We start from the raw sequence: 14941 nt of genomic DNA on the forward strand, positions 1-14941 counted from the left end.
ACATAAGGGTTAGAAATGCAACAGAGAAGAAGACCAAGGTCACACCCTTACAGAGCTTACCTTTTAATGGGAGAGAGGGTCAAACTAAGACAAGTTCTCATTAGCGTGGGATTAGGAGTAGGAAAGCCGCAGGTCCTTGTTTCGCTCCTTGTTGGCTCATCCATACCCCGAAGGATTAGAGGTGGTAGCTTTTCAAAAATTTGACAGGTACTTTATACTGTCTGAGCTAGCCGCATTTTCTCATAAGTATATATTATCTTTATTAATCAGAAAGGAGAGTGTATATCAAATGTTAATAGTGGTTTTCTCTCCGGCACCTGGGTGGCTCAGTCGGTTGAGTGTCTGACTTCAGCTCAGGTCACGATCTCGCGGTTTGTGGGTTCGAGCCCTGCCTTGGGTTCGGTGCTGACAGCCGGGAGCCTGGAGCCTGCTTCAGATTCTGAGTCTCCTTCTCTCTCCGCCCCTCCCCCACTTGTGCTCTGTCTCTGTCTCTCAAAAATAAATGTAAAAAAAATTTTTTAAATAGTGGTTTTCTCTGGATGAGAAAGGATAACAAGTACTTTTTCATTGTTTTTTTTTTTTCTTAAAAAATTAGCTTTTATACAGGAAAGATACATTCTCACTAAAAGGATATTAAGTTGAGATTTAAAGGGAATGAAAAAGAGCTTGATATACAAAAAGCTAGTGTCAGGGCGCCTGGGTGACTCGGTCAATTGGGCATCTGACCCTTGAAGTCAGCTCAGGTCATGATCTCACGGTTCGTGGCTTCAGGCCCCAAGTCTGGCTCTGGGCTCGCAGTGTGGAGCCTGCTTGGGATCTTCTGTTTCCCTCTCTCTCTGTCCTTCTCCTGCGCATGACCTCTCTCTCTCTCCCTCTCTCTCAAAAATAAATACATGAACATTAAAAAAAAAAAAAAAAAAGAGCTATTGTAAGTGTGTTCCAGCTAGACAGAACAGTGGGTACGGAGGCTCTGAGGCAAGATTCAGCTCCCTATGTGAAAATATCAGGTAGCTGTCCGGTGTGGCAGGAGAGTCTGGATGGGAGAGCTTTGTAAGACCAGTAAAGAATTTAGGTTTGCTACATGTAATGGGAAGTCACGGGGTGGCAGGGAAGGTGTTAATCAGCATAATCTGGCTATAATAATGCTTACAACTCCCTCTGGCTCCTCTGTGGAGAACGGACTATTTCAGTGGTCCTTGTAAGACGGACACCAGCGAAGCAGGCACGCTCAAAAAGTGTGAGGATCAAGGAGTCATGCCCCAAGGCTTACTGGGATATAGCACCCGTTAAAAGTTTCTTGCATTTAGAAAAATAACACTTTGCGGTTAGTATTTTTATTGCGAATTATACACAGGGCGAGGGGATCATAATCTTTGTAGTGTGTAGAGACCTCTCAAGGTCTTAACCTGGCCCTGGATCTCTTGCTGCAATCCCAGCCCCAGGCCAGCTCTCCAACTGGTGCCCCGTGGAAGGGGCATTTGGGGAACCTGAGGAATCACCCAGATAAAGCTCTTTCTCTAAAGAAATCAGAGCAGCCGGGACCCCAGAGTTGTTTCCTCTTTATGACCAGCAGGTGGCACGAGACACTCAGCTTTGTCTTCCCCTATGGCGGAAGGAGGCAGTCTCTCCCTGTGCCAGAGGCTAAGGATTTCAAATCTGAGGATGTGGTTATTAAAAGTAATGCCATTGTTGAATGCTGACTCTGTGCCAAGAGCCGTGTGGGAAGATTTACATCATTTATTCAACGTGGTGACTGAGCACCTACCGTGTGGCTGCACCAATCCCGGCCCTGGGGATAGACCTTGCTCTTTGAGCAGAGCAGGCAATAAGCAGGTAAACCTATAACATGTCAGGTGGAGGAAAAGGCTGGGAAGAAGTATGCCGCAGTTGAGGACAGGGAGAGATGTTGTGCTATTTCACACAAGGTAGCCAAGAAAGCTTTGCGGAGGAGGTGACATAGGAGCAAAGACCTGAACAAAATAAAGGATCAAGTCGTGCAAATGTCTGGGGACAGAAAATTCCAGCCAGAGGGAACAGTACATGCAAAGGCCCTCAGGAGGGAACGAACACACACTGCGTGCTCAAGAAACATGTTAGTGCTAACATCACAGGTTTACAGAAGAGGAGACAGGCCAACAAATGCAAAGTAAGTTGCCTGTTGAATCCCAGGGATGGAAAGGCGTGCGGCCAGGGCACAGGGGAGATTGGGAGGACGTTCGCCAAAACCCTCCCCATCCCTGCTAGACAGAGGCTTAGAAGAAGCCCTGGTGGGTGTGGGCGCCCTCCCCCCATCCGGTCCCCACACTGCTCCCCTCACCTGTGACGCAGACCCACAGCACTGCCAGGGCTGTGGCCAAACGCACACGCACACCCACACCCGCGCTGGCCCAGCGACACAGCATCTTCCTGAGAGGCAGCTGACAGCTGGGCTCTCCGTAGTGGAAGGCTGCCGCTGCCTGCGAGGAAGAGGAAGTGAGGTCTTTGTCTCCAACCAACGGTCCTCCCCAGGCCCTCCCTCACCTCACGCCCCCTGGACCTGGAAGCTCCTGGAAGGCTTCGATTGCCCATTGGCAGGTCCTCCCTCCACACCCTACAAGGCTCCCCACTTGAGGGATTTTTTGAGAGATGCTGGCAAGAGGGCACTCACTGAGTCACTGGGGAGGCTAGACCAGGGTACATGGGGGCAGCTGGGACCCACCGTTTCAGAACTAAGATGTTGGTATGAACTATCAGGAAGACAGGCAAGGTGGCAAGTAGAGGCAAGGCTGGCCGGCCCAGGGCAAGAATGTGCACAAATCAGTTTGGCTCAGTTTGGCTCTAGACAACAGCTGGTGGGGAGAGTAAGGGCTGAGGCTGGAGCCAGACATAGAGATAAGCTGAAAGTTCTGAAATTTATCCTGAAGGCAACTGGGGGCCACTGAAGGTTCTGGAACAGGAGAAAGGATATGGTCAGAGCTGTGCTCCATAAAAATGATGCTGATAGCATGTACAGGATAAATGAGAAGAGATAAAGCAGGTCTGGGTGAAAACAACAGCAGTGGAGGACGTGGGGAGAGAGGAAGGGAGCCGGAAGGGAGCCGTCAGAGCAGCCACAGTTTTGAGCCCGGTGAGCAGGCGAGACGGTCGCTGAGACAGAACATGGAGGCATCCGCTGTATGGTGTGTGAAGTTAGCAACGTTTGTGCAGAAACTTCAGGGGAGAGTTCTAGGAGGCAGCTGGTGTAAGCACAGGGGGCCCAAGAGAGAGCATATTTGCTAGTTTGGCACTCTTTACTGAGTTACTGAGACCAATCGGAAATGGAAGAGGCCAGGCCTGGGGTGGACCCCAGAGGCTGAAGTCAGGACTGAGTGCGAGGTATGTGTGTGGTCACAGGTGAGACCTGAGCCAGAGACGCCCAGACCTCCCTGGGCCCAGCCGTGCTCCCAATCCTGGCTGCCCCCCACGGTGTCTCACTTGGGCAGGCCGTACCCACCTCTACCCTGTCCCACAGCTGCTGCCTGATTGTTCATGCCACGTCCTATCGGGCCACATAACGAGTGTGGATTCGGTCTATCCAACACTGTTCAACAGGAACACAAACAATTTCACATTCTCACAACCACCCAGGGAGAGGGGGGAGTTGACTCGGTCCCATTTGGCAAGAGAAAAAAATAAATAAATAAAGCCCATACAAGTGAGGGGACTTTGTTAGTGTGATATAATTTGCCAGTGAGCCCAGATGAGGAGGGTCCGGGTGCCCAGCCTCCTGCCACACCTTTCTGCCTCTCCCAAGGAGCAAATCTCACCCACAGCTGTCAGCATCATGCGGGTCACAAGGGACCTGGCCTCAGGCCTTCCAGTCCCAGCCAAGCACCTCCCCCCCCCCCTTCCCCCCAACACACACCAGGCAGCTGGTCTGAGGGAGTCCCTCAGCCAAACCGGGTGCATCCTGCCCCCCCCCCCCCACCCCAGCTGTCCACAGCGGGGAAGCCCTGAGCAGCCACTTCCTTCCCAGACACTTCCGGTCCAAACCTGGCAGCCTCAAAGCCTCGCCGCCTGCTGAGTCAGCAGCCTTCTCGCTCATTCATAAAGGCACCCTTGGCGGGCACCACATCCTGCTGACAAGGGCAACCACTGGCCACAGGAAAAGCTAGCAGGCGGCGGCCTCCCGCACTGCTCCCCACCCCCACCCCCAAGGAAGAACCAGGGACTAAGGATTAAGAAGCTTCCAGATACCAAGGCCCCCTTCCTCTCTTTCACCCCCAGACAAAACCAAGGCCTATCTGTTCTTCCCAGGCCAGTTCCCTCTCTGTTTATGCCTGCCACTCCCACCCTGACTCATGGGGTCAGCACTCCTTTGACCCACCTGTGCCCTTCCTCACTGGCCCTGCTATCTCTGCTCTGCCCCCACCAACCTCATTGTCTACGATGTCTGCTCTCAAGACCTAAGACACACGATCTCGCGGTCCGTGAGTTCGAGCCCCGCGTCAGGCTCTGGGCTGATGGCTCGGAGCCTGGAGCCTGTTTCTGATTCTGTGTCTCCCTCTCTCTCTGCCCCTCCCCCGTTCATGCTCTGTCTCTCTCTGTCCCAAAAATAAATAAAAAAACGTTGAAAAAAAAAATTAAAAAAAAAAAAAAAAGACCTAAGACAGGAATCTGCTCACATCCTTGCCCATGCTCAAGAACCTTTCATGGCTCCCCACTTACCACTGAAATAAAGCCACTTTGCTCTGCCTGGCACTCAACACCTTTCTTATGAAGTCTCCAGACATTAAGCCAGGGTCTCTTGGGAATGCCTGCCATTCCTGGGTAGGGGAGGTCAGGGAGCACCTCTCTCCTAATCAGACCTATCAGAGCTCTCCAAGGCCAAGCTGTCCTTCACTCCAGAGGGAGAATGAGAGGCTTTCCAGGGGTGGGCATTGGGCTTGCCCACCTTGATTACCTTCCTAGATTCTGAACCCAGGGAAGTTCCCACCCTCATGGTTTACCCTCGGGAAAAGCCTGACGACAGTCTAAAACCAAGATGACCTGAGAATTCCACAGCACCAAGAGGCTCCTACCCCAACAGCTGGGCCCCTAGGGGCTGAGGGCCCGAGGGAGAAATGCATCTCTGAGACAAGGTGCCACACAGGGAATGGGGGCTTGGCCTGGGAACAGAAAGCCAATCACCGCCCATTGGGAGAGACGGCTGCCCCTGTCTCAGAGCCTCATGGAGACGCACAGATCACATGCTGCATTTGCACAGCCCTGCCCACCTTCTCTACAAAGGGGAATTCTCATCCCCTGGCAGGACGGGCCCTGGAGTCAGCATGCGCCACCCCTCCCCATGAGTCACCAGCCAGCCCTCCCTCCTCCTCTTCCTTCATCCCAGTCTCAGCCCAGTGTGGGAACTCCAAGGAGCCCTGCCAGGAAAGAACACAGAGTGCCTTGGCTTTCCCGGAGAAGCAGGACTGAGGGGACCAGCCCACCCTTGGCCTGACAGTACAGCAAGTTCATCCAACCCCAGCAGAGGTGTGGCCACAGGGAAGCTCCCAAGAGAGGACCCAAGATATGCCCCCATTAAGCCAAAACCAAAAACAAGATACCCCGAACCTAGGGATGCTCAAGAGGAACTCCTTGCCCCCACTATGACCACCCCATACTCTCTTAACCCCCTGCCTCCTCCCAATCTCTGCAGGGGCCACTTGGACAATGCTTCCCACCAAGAGGGCAAGAAGAGTCAAACCGCATAACTAGTGTCAATCTGTGCTAACCAGCATAGCACAGAGGCAGAGCTTCTGAAAACAGCAGTTTAGCACCTGGATCAAGCTATGCCTGAAGCACACCTAGACTGCCCAGATACTTGAGTCATTCTTTTTTCTTTTTTCTTTTTTTTACTCAAGCTACTTTCAGCTAAGTTTTTATTATCTGCAGTTGAAGGACTCCTTGAATATACATTCATTTGTATATTCAGTAGTGCATTTAACCACTCACTGAGTACCTGGTAGGCAGGCCTACCAGATCTGGGGACAGAGAGATGACTAAGCTGTGTCTGTCCTCAAGGAGCCTGCATTCCAATAGGGAAGTGCATGTAAATCACTGCACTTCAATATAGTATATTACTTAAGACACCGTAAGAACTACTTGGAAGCACCTCAGAGACATAATAACCCTAAAGGTGAGTCCTGAAAAATGATGAGCAGCTCCCCAGGTAGACAGGCTGGGAAGGGTAGCTCCTCCCCAGCCCCAAGTGACCTGTCCTCCTGGCACTGCCTATGTGCCCAGAACCCTTTGAAATAGTGGGAAATGAGTTCCAAGTTCGGTGTTCTGCTCTCAGCTCTGACACTGCTGTGCAGTTTTTAGCAGATGACTTCCCCTGTCTAAATTCAGTATTCCTATGTATAAAAGAGATGCTTTGCTGGCACCGCCCGGGGGGCTCAGTTGGCAGAGCACCCAATTCTTGACTTCAGCTCAGGTCATGATCTCACGGTTCGTGGGATTGAGCCCCATGTCGGGCTCTGCGCGGACAGCACAGAGCCTGCTTGGGATTCTCTCTCCCTCTCTCTATGCCCCTTACCACACGCATACCCCCCCCCCTCAAAAGGAATAAATAACCTTAAAAACAAAGTACGACAAATGCTCTGCTGGACCCTCGTGGAACTCGATCAGTACGTTAAACTTGCACGTACCGTATCCTTGAGGTATAGCCAGTTTAGTTAACTACCACGCAGGTCGCATTGAAATGTACAAAATGACTGCAGTGGAAACCACCAGTTTCCCCCTATACCTACTCTCCTTCTCTGTAGAATTTTGAATTCGGCACGTGGCCACTCAGCTAAAGACTACAGAGCCCAGCCTGCCTTGCAGGGGAAACGTGTGTCCGTGTGACCATCTTCCGGCTAACAGGGTAAGAGAGGAACTGATGTGTGCAACGTCTGGGTCACACCCTTAAACAGAGGGCGCATACCCTCTCTTTTCTCCTCCCCTTTCCCACTAGCTGAAACAGCTGGGGTGGCCATCTGAGGCCACGCTGCCAAAGGCAACGCTCTGGGGACTTCAGAACAGCAAGACGCAAGGCCCCCTGAGGGGCTGCAGTATCAGCCCTGGACATACCCGGACTGTCACATGGGTGAGAATAAGCATCTACTCTAGCGTCACTGTTATTTTGGGTCTTTCTTAACAGCATCTGAAGTGACTAATTTAAGGAGCCATCCCTCCCCTCCTTTCCATCCTTCTCTCCCAGCTCTTCCCACCCCATGAAAATTGCCACTGCTCAGAGCAGCAAAAGGAACCCACATCTAAAATAGGTGTTTCAAAATACGAACTGGACACTGTGTCATTTCAGTCACTTAATGATGCCTGGGCCCAGCTCAGGAGATATTTCAAGGGTAGATGTGACCTGGCTTGGGGATTGTGTGTATGGGAAGGAGGGGCCGAAAGAGGCAAGGACATCCTGAAGGCTTGAACAAATGGGCACATGTGCGCACCCATCGTAAGATGGGGAGACCTGGAAATGAAGCATGTTTAAGAGGAAGCTGCCCACCGGGCTTGAGCTACAGGTCATCCGTGCCAAATGTCACGTGGACTCCTGGACACACAGAGCTGGAACTCAGAACAGGACAGGGAGATACCCACGCGCTCATAGGGATGGGAGCCAAAGTTGGGATCATTGAAGAAGATTTTGGAAAGAGAACAGGTCCCCCAACAAATTCTGGAGAAACTGCAGAAGTTAATGGTCAGGTATCAGAACAGGGAACCTCTCTCTGGCCACCCTCATGACCCATTTGCCCCCTCCAGTGATGGGCACCCACTACCTCCCAAAGAAGTCCGCTGGTTTGGGGGCAGCTGTCACTGGTAGAAAGCTCTGCCCTATCCTGAGCCCAAATCTGTCTCCTATACAGTCCTCCTTTGACCTTGTAGAACAAGTCTGCCTCCTCCCTGCAAGTTTTAGATCTTCTTCTCCCTTGACGAGCTCACACTGGGCAGCCATGCAATATTATTCACCAGTATGACCCAAAATAACAGAGGCCAAGTTGTGGCCAATGACCGGAAGCCATTTAGTCACATTGCTGCTGATTCTCATCTCTGCCATCCTCTTCTGACGGACTTGGGGAAGGGGTGGAACTTTATGGGATGTTTCATTCGGGTTCCCGTTACCTTTCAGCCAGCTAAGCTGAGTCCATCACTCCAACTGCCACGATCTTCTCTTTCAAATTGTGGCAAAAGGTAAGGAACGTGAGGTTTACCAGTTTGACCATTTTGAATGTACAGTTCGGTGGTGTGAAATACAGTCACAGTGTTGTGTAACCATCGTGATCTTTTCAAGTACTGTTTTGACAGTTCCTGGTACGCAGAAAGCAATCGATAATTTTTTGGTGGATGAGAACAAGAAAAATGAACGTCACCCCCCCAAAATTGCTCTCTTCTCCGTGCTTTGTTCCTCGTGTCATCAAGGTCCTCAGGAAGAGGACAGGAACAGGAAGACCCCGCAGCACTAGGTTCTGTCCCTGGATCAACATCCATCCACTATTCAGGGCTCTGAGATTAGGAGTCTTCCTACCCAGCTGCCCATCACATGTCCTATCCGCAAGGTGTCACTACTTCTGGCAGAGGACCGGTCCAATGCGGAGAACCAGGAAAAAAAAAAAGGCTCATTTGAAGAAGATGTACTCCTCTTCAAGTGCTCGATTAATGACTGGTTCCAGGATTTTGTCAGGGGTGAAGGACACGATCACCAATCTGTTGTTCCCATAATTGGCCTTCTCTCCCCTAAAACTGGCCATCTGCTCATCTCAGGCGTCCTGGCATTCACTTCTCCATTCATGCAACAAACATGAAGAAGTACTATGGGGGTGGAGGGTCCAGCAGTTCCCTGGAGGGGTGGGGAGGTTCCGAGGAGGAGACATTTCAGCAGTCTGGCAGCTTGAGCAAAGAGTGGGCCCCCACAGCACCCTCTGAGAAGACAGGGGCTCTGAGGAATGGCTGCCAGGAGACGGGGCAGGGGAGGTGGTCGGGGGGTGGTTAAGGATTGATTCTGTACACTGTGGGAAACCGTAGAAGGCTATGACCCCCACCCCCTCTGTCTACTCCAGTTGTCCTGAAATCTCCCGGACAGCTTCTCAGCTACCTTATCTCCAAGTTCACTCAGCACCAGGTCGGACAGTCACAGGGGCCAGAAGATAAATCCATGTGAAGCAGATTATCACCTCCCCACCTGGCCTGAACACCTTCTTCACAGCTTCTGCAACTTCCTTCTTTGACAAAGAAACAAAATAGATACTGAGCAGACCTTCTCTGCCTTCAGTAGTCAGTCTTGATACTCTTTGTCACTTTCCTCCGCATCCTTCATTCTAGAGTGCTTCTCTCTTGTTCTACACTGGCTCCTTCTAATAACAAGGCTCCCCTGTCCTGCAGGGAACCTAGTCCATGTGGTGCTGGTGGGACTGACCCCCAGCGTGGGGCCTCAGCGGGTGTCCAGAACGGACTCATTGGAGAACCCTCAGTGATTGGCTCTGGAACAGGCCTATGAGCCAAACCACACCCCATCAGACTTCCCAGAGCTGTTCTGCTGGAGCTAGTGGAAAAGACTCTTTCTGTAAAGGTCCAGATAGTAAATATTTTAGGCTTTGCAGGCCATCTGATATCTGTCACAACTACTCAACTCTGCCATTGTACAGGGAAACAGTCATAGACAATGTATATATGAATGAGCAGAGCTGTGTTCCAACAGAACTTTATTTATGGACACCCAGACTTGAATTGCATGTAATTTTCATGAATCACATGATTTTTTTTTTTTCAACCATGACAAATGTAAAAACCATTCTTAGCTGTGGGCTATACAAAACAAGCAGCAGAAGATTTGGCCCACGGGCTGCAGTTTGTAGGAACTGGATTACAGATCCACTAGCTCCAGTCTCAAAGACGCCCAGCTAGCAGCAAAAATGGGAAACAGTGGGGAACTGGTACATTAATTATGGTGCATCTACGTAAGGGAATAGCACATAGCTTTTGAGAAGAATGTGTACTAATATGGAAATAATTCCACGGCATATATCATGTCAATAAGGTATACTGTCAACTGTGTGATCTCATTTCTATATTAACAAATGGTCCCATGGTCCTCTCTCTCTGTGTCAATATCACCTATGTTTCAGTACAGGTCCTTCCTTCTCCAGCACTGAACCTCCTGGGGTTGGCTCCTAGGCCTTCTCCTCAAATCTCTCTACTATTTTTTCCTAGATGACTTCATCCACTCCCGTGGCTTTAAATATCATTTATATGCTGGCAACTTCCAGATTTTCTTCTCCAAGCCCACACCTCTCTCTCTGAGCTCCAACTGTCCCCTCAACATCTCTGTGCCAGTGACTCACTTTTAACCTGTCCCTCTTCAAACTGTTGATGTACCCCTCAAACCTGTTCCTCCCCAGCTCTTCCCACATGGGAAAGGCACCACTCTCCACTCTCTGCTCAAGCCAGAAACCTGAGTTTCTCTCACCTCGACAATCCATCACCAAGAACAACCATTCCTAACCCCAAAATATATTTTAGGGGTCGGCAAACTATGGCCTGAGCACCGGATCCAGCCCACTGCCTGGTTGGTTGGTCAGCTCACCAGTTAAGAAAGGGTTTACTTTCTTACGTGGTTGGAAATCAAAAGAATATCTCATGAGACACGGAAATCACACAAAATTCAAATTCCAGCGTCTGTAAATAAAGTTTCATTGGAACATAGCCACATTTCATTTACGTATTGTCTGTGGCTGCTTTTGCACTACAAACAGCAGAACAGAGTAGTTGCAATAGTCACAAAGCCTAAAATATTTACTTTCTGGCCCTTTGCAGAAAAAAAGTCTGCTGACTTTTCTGACAGTTTCACTCCTGTTTCTCTCCACCTGTGCGGTTCTCTCTGGTCTGCCAAGTCGTCATCATCTCTTGCCTGGATGACCACAAAAGCTTTCTCACTGGTCCCTCTACTTTCTCTCTCGTCTCCCCACCCAGTTGTATATTCCAGTCTTGACTCTACACAGCAAACAGAATAACTGCTATAAAAACATAAATTGCATCAGGCCAACACGTTCAATATTTAATCAGCTCCTCCATGGCCCACAGAACGCTACCCGGTCCGGCCTTGCTCACCTCCCCAGCCTCACCTCCTCCCATCTGCCCCTCGCCACAGTGGCCTCTTCTACGTCCTATAACATGCATGACATAGGTAACATCTCTATCCTGAGAGTCACCTTGGCAGAAAAGCCAGGCAGAGATCTGCCACTCCAAGGAAATCCCTGTTACTCACGGCACAGCTTTCTTTTCCTCATGTCATACTAGAACCTCCCTGAGAAGAAACAGCATCTGCTCTATTGACTATTGTATCCTTAATTCTAGCAAAGTCCCGGCTCATGATGAGTGCTCAGTGCCTTGTTGAATAAATGAAGGAGTGTGTGTGTATTTAGATAGATAGTAAGAGATGGATGTTTGTATGTGGGAAAAGGGTCTGGAAGTGTGATAGTGAACCCAACTCCGGGGCATGGGAATGAGGGTAAGCGTCTATGTGCACTTCTTGATATACTTCTGTAACTTTGACAATGAGCATGTAATTCCTTTGCAATTAACAAAAAGAAAACAGCAACTTCAAAGATTTGTATAGATTTTAGACCAGGTTCGCTCACTCACTTGCTAGGCTCCCTAGGGCAAACCCATATCTCTCCAGGTCTTTATCTCCTCAGTCCTCAAAGGAAGGTCCCACCACCATCCCGTGCTATAAGCTTGATCACAGGTTGAGCTGCTGTAGTCAGAAGAGACTTCATGGAAGAAGTGAGCCCTGGTGTTTAAGGAGATGCCTCTGGAGTCAGAGATACAGGTTTAAATCCAGACTCCACTTCCTAGTCATGAGACTTTCAGAAGACATCCTCTCTGAGGCTCATTTATAAAATGAAGATTATAAATTACCTTCTTAGGATGATTATAGGACAGCCTGCGAATGGCCCCCCTGTTGACCTTCCCTTTTCCTGATAACCTGAGTCAGTTTGGGCCTTTTGTGTTGTTAAATGGAATCGTGAGGCCACCTTGTCTGCCCCAGGATACAGTTTGGGCTTAGGAGCAGGCAGCTCCCGGTTCAAATTCTGACTCAAAAGTTTTGCTAAACACATGACCAAGTATAAATGACTTAACCTCTTTGAGACTTGGTTCCACATCTCTAAAACAGGAGTCACAATCCCTACCCCACAAAGGCTGCTATGAGAATAAAATAAGACAATATACAGAAAGGACTTGGGAAAGCACCCAGCACCTACAAACAGCAGTAATAATTGTTATTCCTGTCACGATTATTGCCATAGGCATAGGGATAAGGCCTCCTGGACCCCCTGCACTGAGCATCACCCCCGCTCCCCAGCCAGGAGCTCCTCTGTTGGATTATACATCAGGTCCCTGAGACCATTACTCCTTCTATGACCCCCTTTCCACCAAGAATCCCACCTGCACCCCAGCTCCAAAGCAGCAGACTCACAATCTGGTCCCATCTCTGTGGCTCATCCCTAGCGGTCCTTCCTCCTCCCAAATACAAGATCGCAGCACCAAGCATCATGGGCTCCAGCCCCTACTGCCCCTGCTGCTACCATATCCCCCAGTACAGGGCACAAACTCCAGTGTCCCCTGAGGGAAGGCGCAGTCCCTGGGAGGCCATGTTGACTTTAGGGTAACCTGGGAGCCCAGAGATAGTATCTCTTCCTACTCCCGGGATCCCAATAAAAAATGCTTCTCATTCCCCACCCCTAGTGGGTTTCCCTCTGATACTCTCCCTATGCCTCAGGAAGGTCAGATGCCCAAAGGAATTAGGGGCGTGGAGGAGGCATCCATTCTCTGGACCACAAAGAGAATGAGAGGGAGAGTGGGAGCAGCTGGCAGGGAACACGAGTCAGAACTGGAGAGTGGAGGAAGGGCTCTGGAGGCACGAGAGTGCTGAGGACTAGGCCTCTGGAGAAGCAAGCACTCCCAGCAATGGCCCCGGCTAGGATACCCGGGTCAGGCCTGCTCTCTCCCCAGCCTCCCGAATGAGTCCCCTCTGCCTTGCCGTCGGGACCTTTAGCACGTCTTGCCAGACTCCAGAAGCAGGGGTAAAGCCTTTCCCTGCCTCCAGAGTGGCAGAAAGAACCTGTTCTAGGGACAGACAGCATTGCAGCTCCAGCATTTGCTAGCTGTGTGTCCTTGGACATGTGACTTCCCCTCTCTGGGCCTTGGCTTGCCCATGTATACAATACAGCTAATGATACCCTACTCCACAGGACTGATATGATTCAATGAGATGATATCTACTAAACATCCAGAACAAACCTCCCCCCACCCCAAACCTGAAAACTCCATGTTCCTATCTGGAACTTCATACTGCAGGGGTGGCAAAACCAGGATGCGGCAGCCAAGGGTTGCATAAAAGCACATGTGCCCTCTCCCAAATGTTTGATCCGCTTGAGACCAAAGGAAATTTCTCAAGGATCACATCCACCAGTTCCCACCCTCTTATTCCCCCTAAGCCCAGACTATGCTTCCCCATTTGCTAGTGAACCTCCCTGTCACTCCTGGCCTGGGGTGTGGAAAAAAGACAGCAATGAGAAGTGGACACCCCCACCCAGAGGATAAGCTCATGGGCAGTGACATCATCCTGCCTGCCCTTCTTCCTCCTCCCTTGACCCCATAACTCAGGTCCACAGCCTCAGGTCCCATGTGGTCATAATCCTGGAGGCTGCTTGGATTTGGATCATTTTCTTCACATTTAAAACCCCACATGTCCAACCAAGAACCAGCCAGCAGCAGGCCAGAGACTTGTTCTACAACACTGTCTGAGAATCTCTTTGGGTGCTGTGGAAACACAGCTCTGTGATCACCCTGACAATCGGACCCCAAACGGTACTGCCCAGCTCACTGTCAAGGCCAAATCCTGCCCCAAAGAATGAAGATTTATAACTCCAGACAAGACAAGACAGACTACAGGTGAAGGGTGGAGGAATTCTCCCACGAAGGCTTCGAAGTCACCCTCACCAGAGTAAGGACACAGCCTCCTCAGAAGGGACAACATTTCCAAAAATGTCCTTTCCACAAACATTCAAGCACCCAACCTGGCTGTCAGGGATCGGAGCATCTCCAACATTCAGCCAACCTGCCTCCATTGGGTACCTGGTCAGACTGCAGAGGGCCAGGAACAGGACAGAAAAACAGGCCCCCAAATCCCAGCACTCATGCCCACCATCAGGCTTGCATTAACACAGGCTTCTCACCTCTAACAAGCCAAGCCCCCCAATGGTCTGAATTCTTGCAGCACGGGAGTCTGGAGTAAATTGGAAAGCTCACTGAAGGCAAGCAGGAGAAACCACTACTGATGTCACTGAAGAGAGGAAGAACTCCAAACATCAGTCATGGGACCAATAAAAGCATTGCTGAGGCCACTTGGTGCAAAGCTCACTCCTTCAAAAGTCCCCTTGCCCTACAACCCCTTAGCTCAAAAACCCACGTTCACAGCCCTGACCCAAAGTCAAGAAGAAAAATTTCACTGATGCCAGACGTGTCCTAATGTCAGACTATGATGTATGTAATATGAGACAGAAAGGGTTCCATGCTCGATATGTAAACATAAGTGTTAGTGCTAAAGCTTGAGAACTCCAGATATCAGGGAAATGTACTCACCCCAAAATATTCCCATCCCCAAATGAGCTGGAAATATCACTCATAGCCTACAGCCCCAGAGCCCTCCACCCCTCCCTGCCACTCAGATGGGCCCAACCCATCAGACAAGTTTTGACTACAATTTCAAGTTCAGACTTTAATTTCCCTCAGCCCCCAAAACTACAAGGAAGGCTGCACAGCATCAGATTTCCTAGGGATTTCTGGGAGGCCAGAGGGAATGAGAGGAAGTCAAACTAAATGAATAACTCTCTTAAAGACAGAACAGCTTCATTACTTTCTAATACAGAAGCTAACTTCTAAAGACATG

The 14941-nt window shown here is 50.2% G+C and overlaps 1 protein-coding gene across 3 annotated transcripts in view; it reads right to left on the reverse strand.

Annotated features, from left to right (window-relative positions):
- CD276 (CD276 molecule) overlaps nt 1-14941 on the reverse strand; it is a 28273-nt gene that overhangs the window by 12012 nt on the left and 1320 nt on the right. For 2 of the 3 annotated variants that reach the window (XM_043555052.1, XM_043555054.1), the window contains exon 2: nt 2318-2456. In XM_043555052.1, the coding sequence (XP_043410987.1) occupies nt 2318-2402 (85 nt within the window). In that variant the 5' untranslated portion in view covers nt 2403-2456. Of the gene's footprint in view, nt 1-2317; nt 2457-3472; nt 3668-14941 lie in introns of those variants that run through there. The other variant, XM_043555053.1, reaches the window with a different exon arrangement.

This window comes from Prionailurus bengalensis, chromosome B3 (genome assembly GCF_016509475.1).
Source record: "Prionailurus bengalensis isolate Pbe53 chromosome B3, Fcat_Pben_1.1_paternal_pri, whole genome shotgun sequence".
NCBI classification, from domain to species: domain Eukaryota; kingdom Metazoa; phylum Chordata; class Mammalia; order Carnivora; family Felidae; genus Prionailurus; species Prionailurus bengalensis.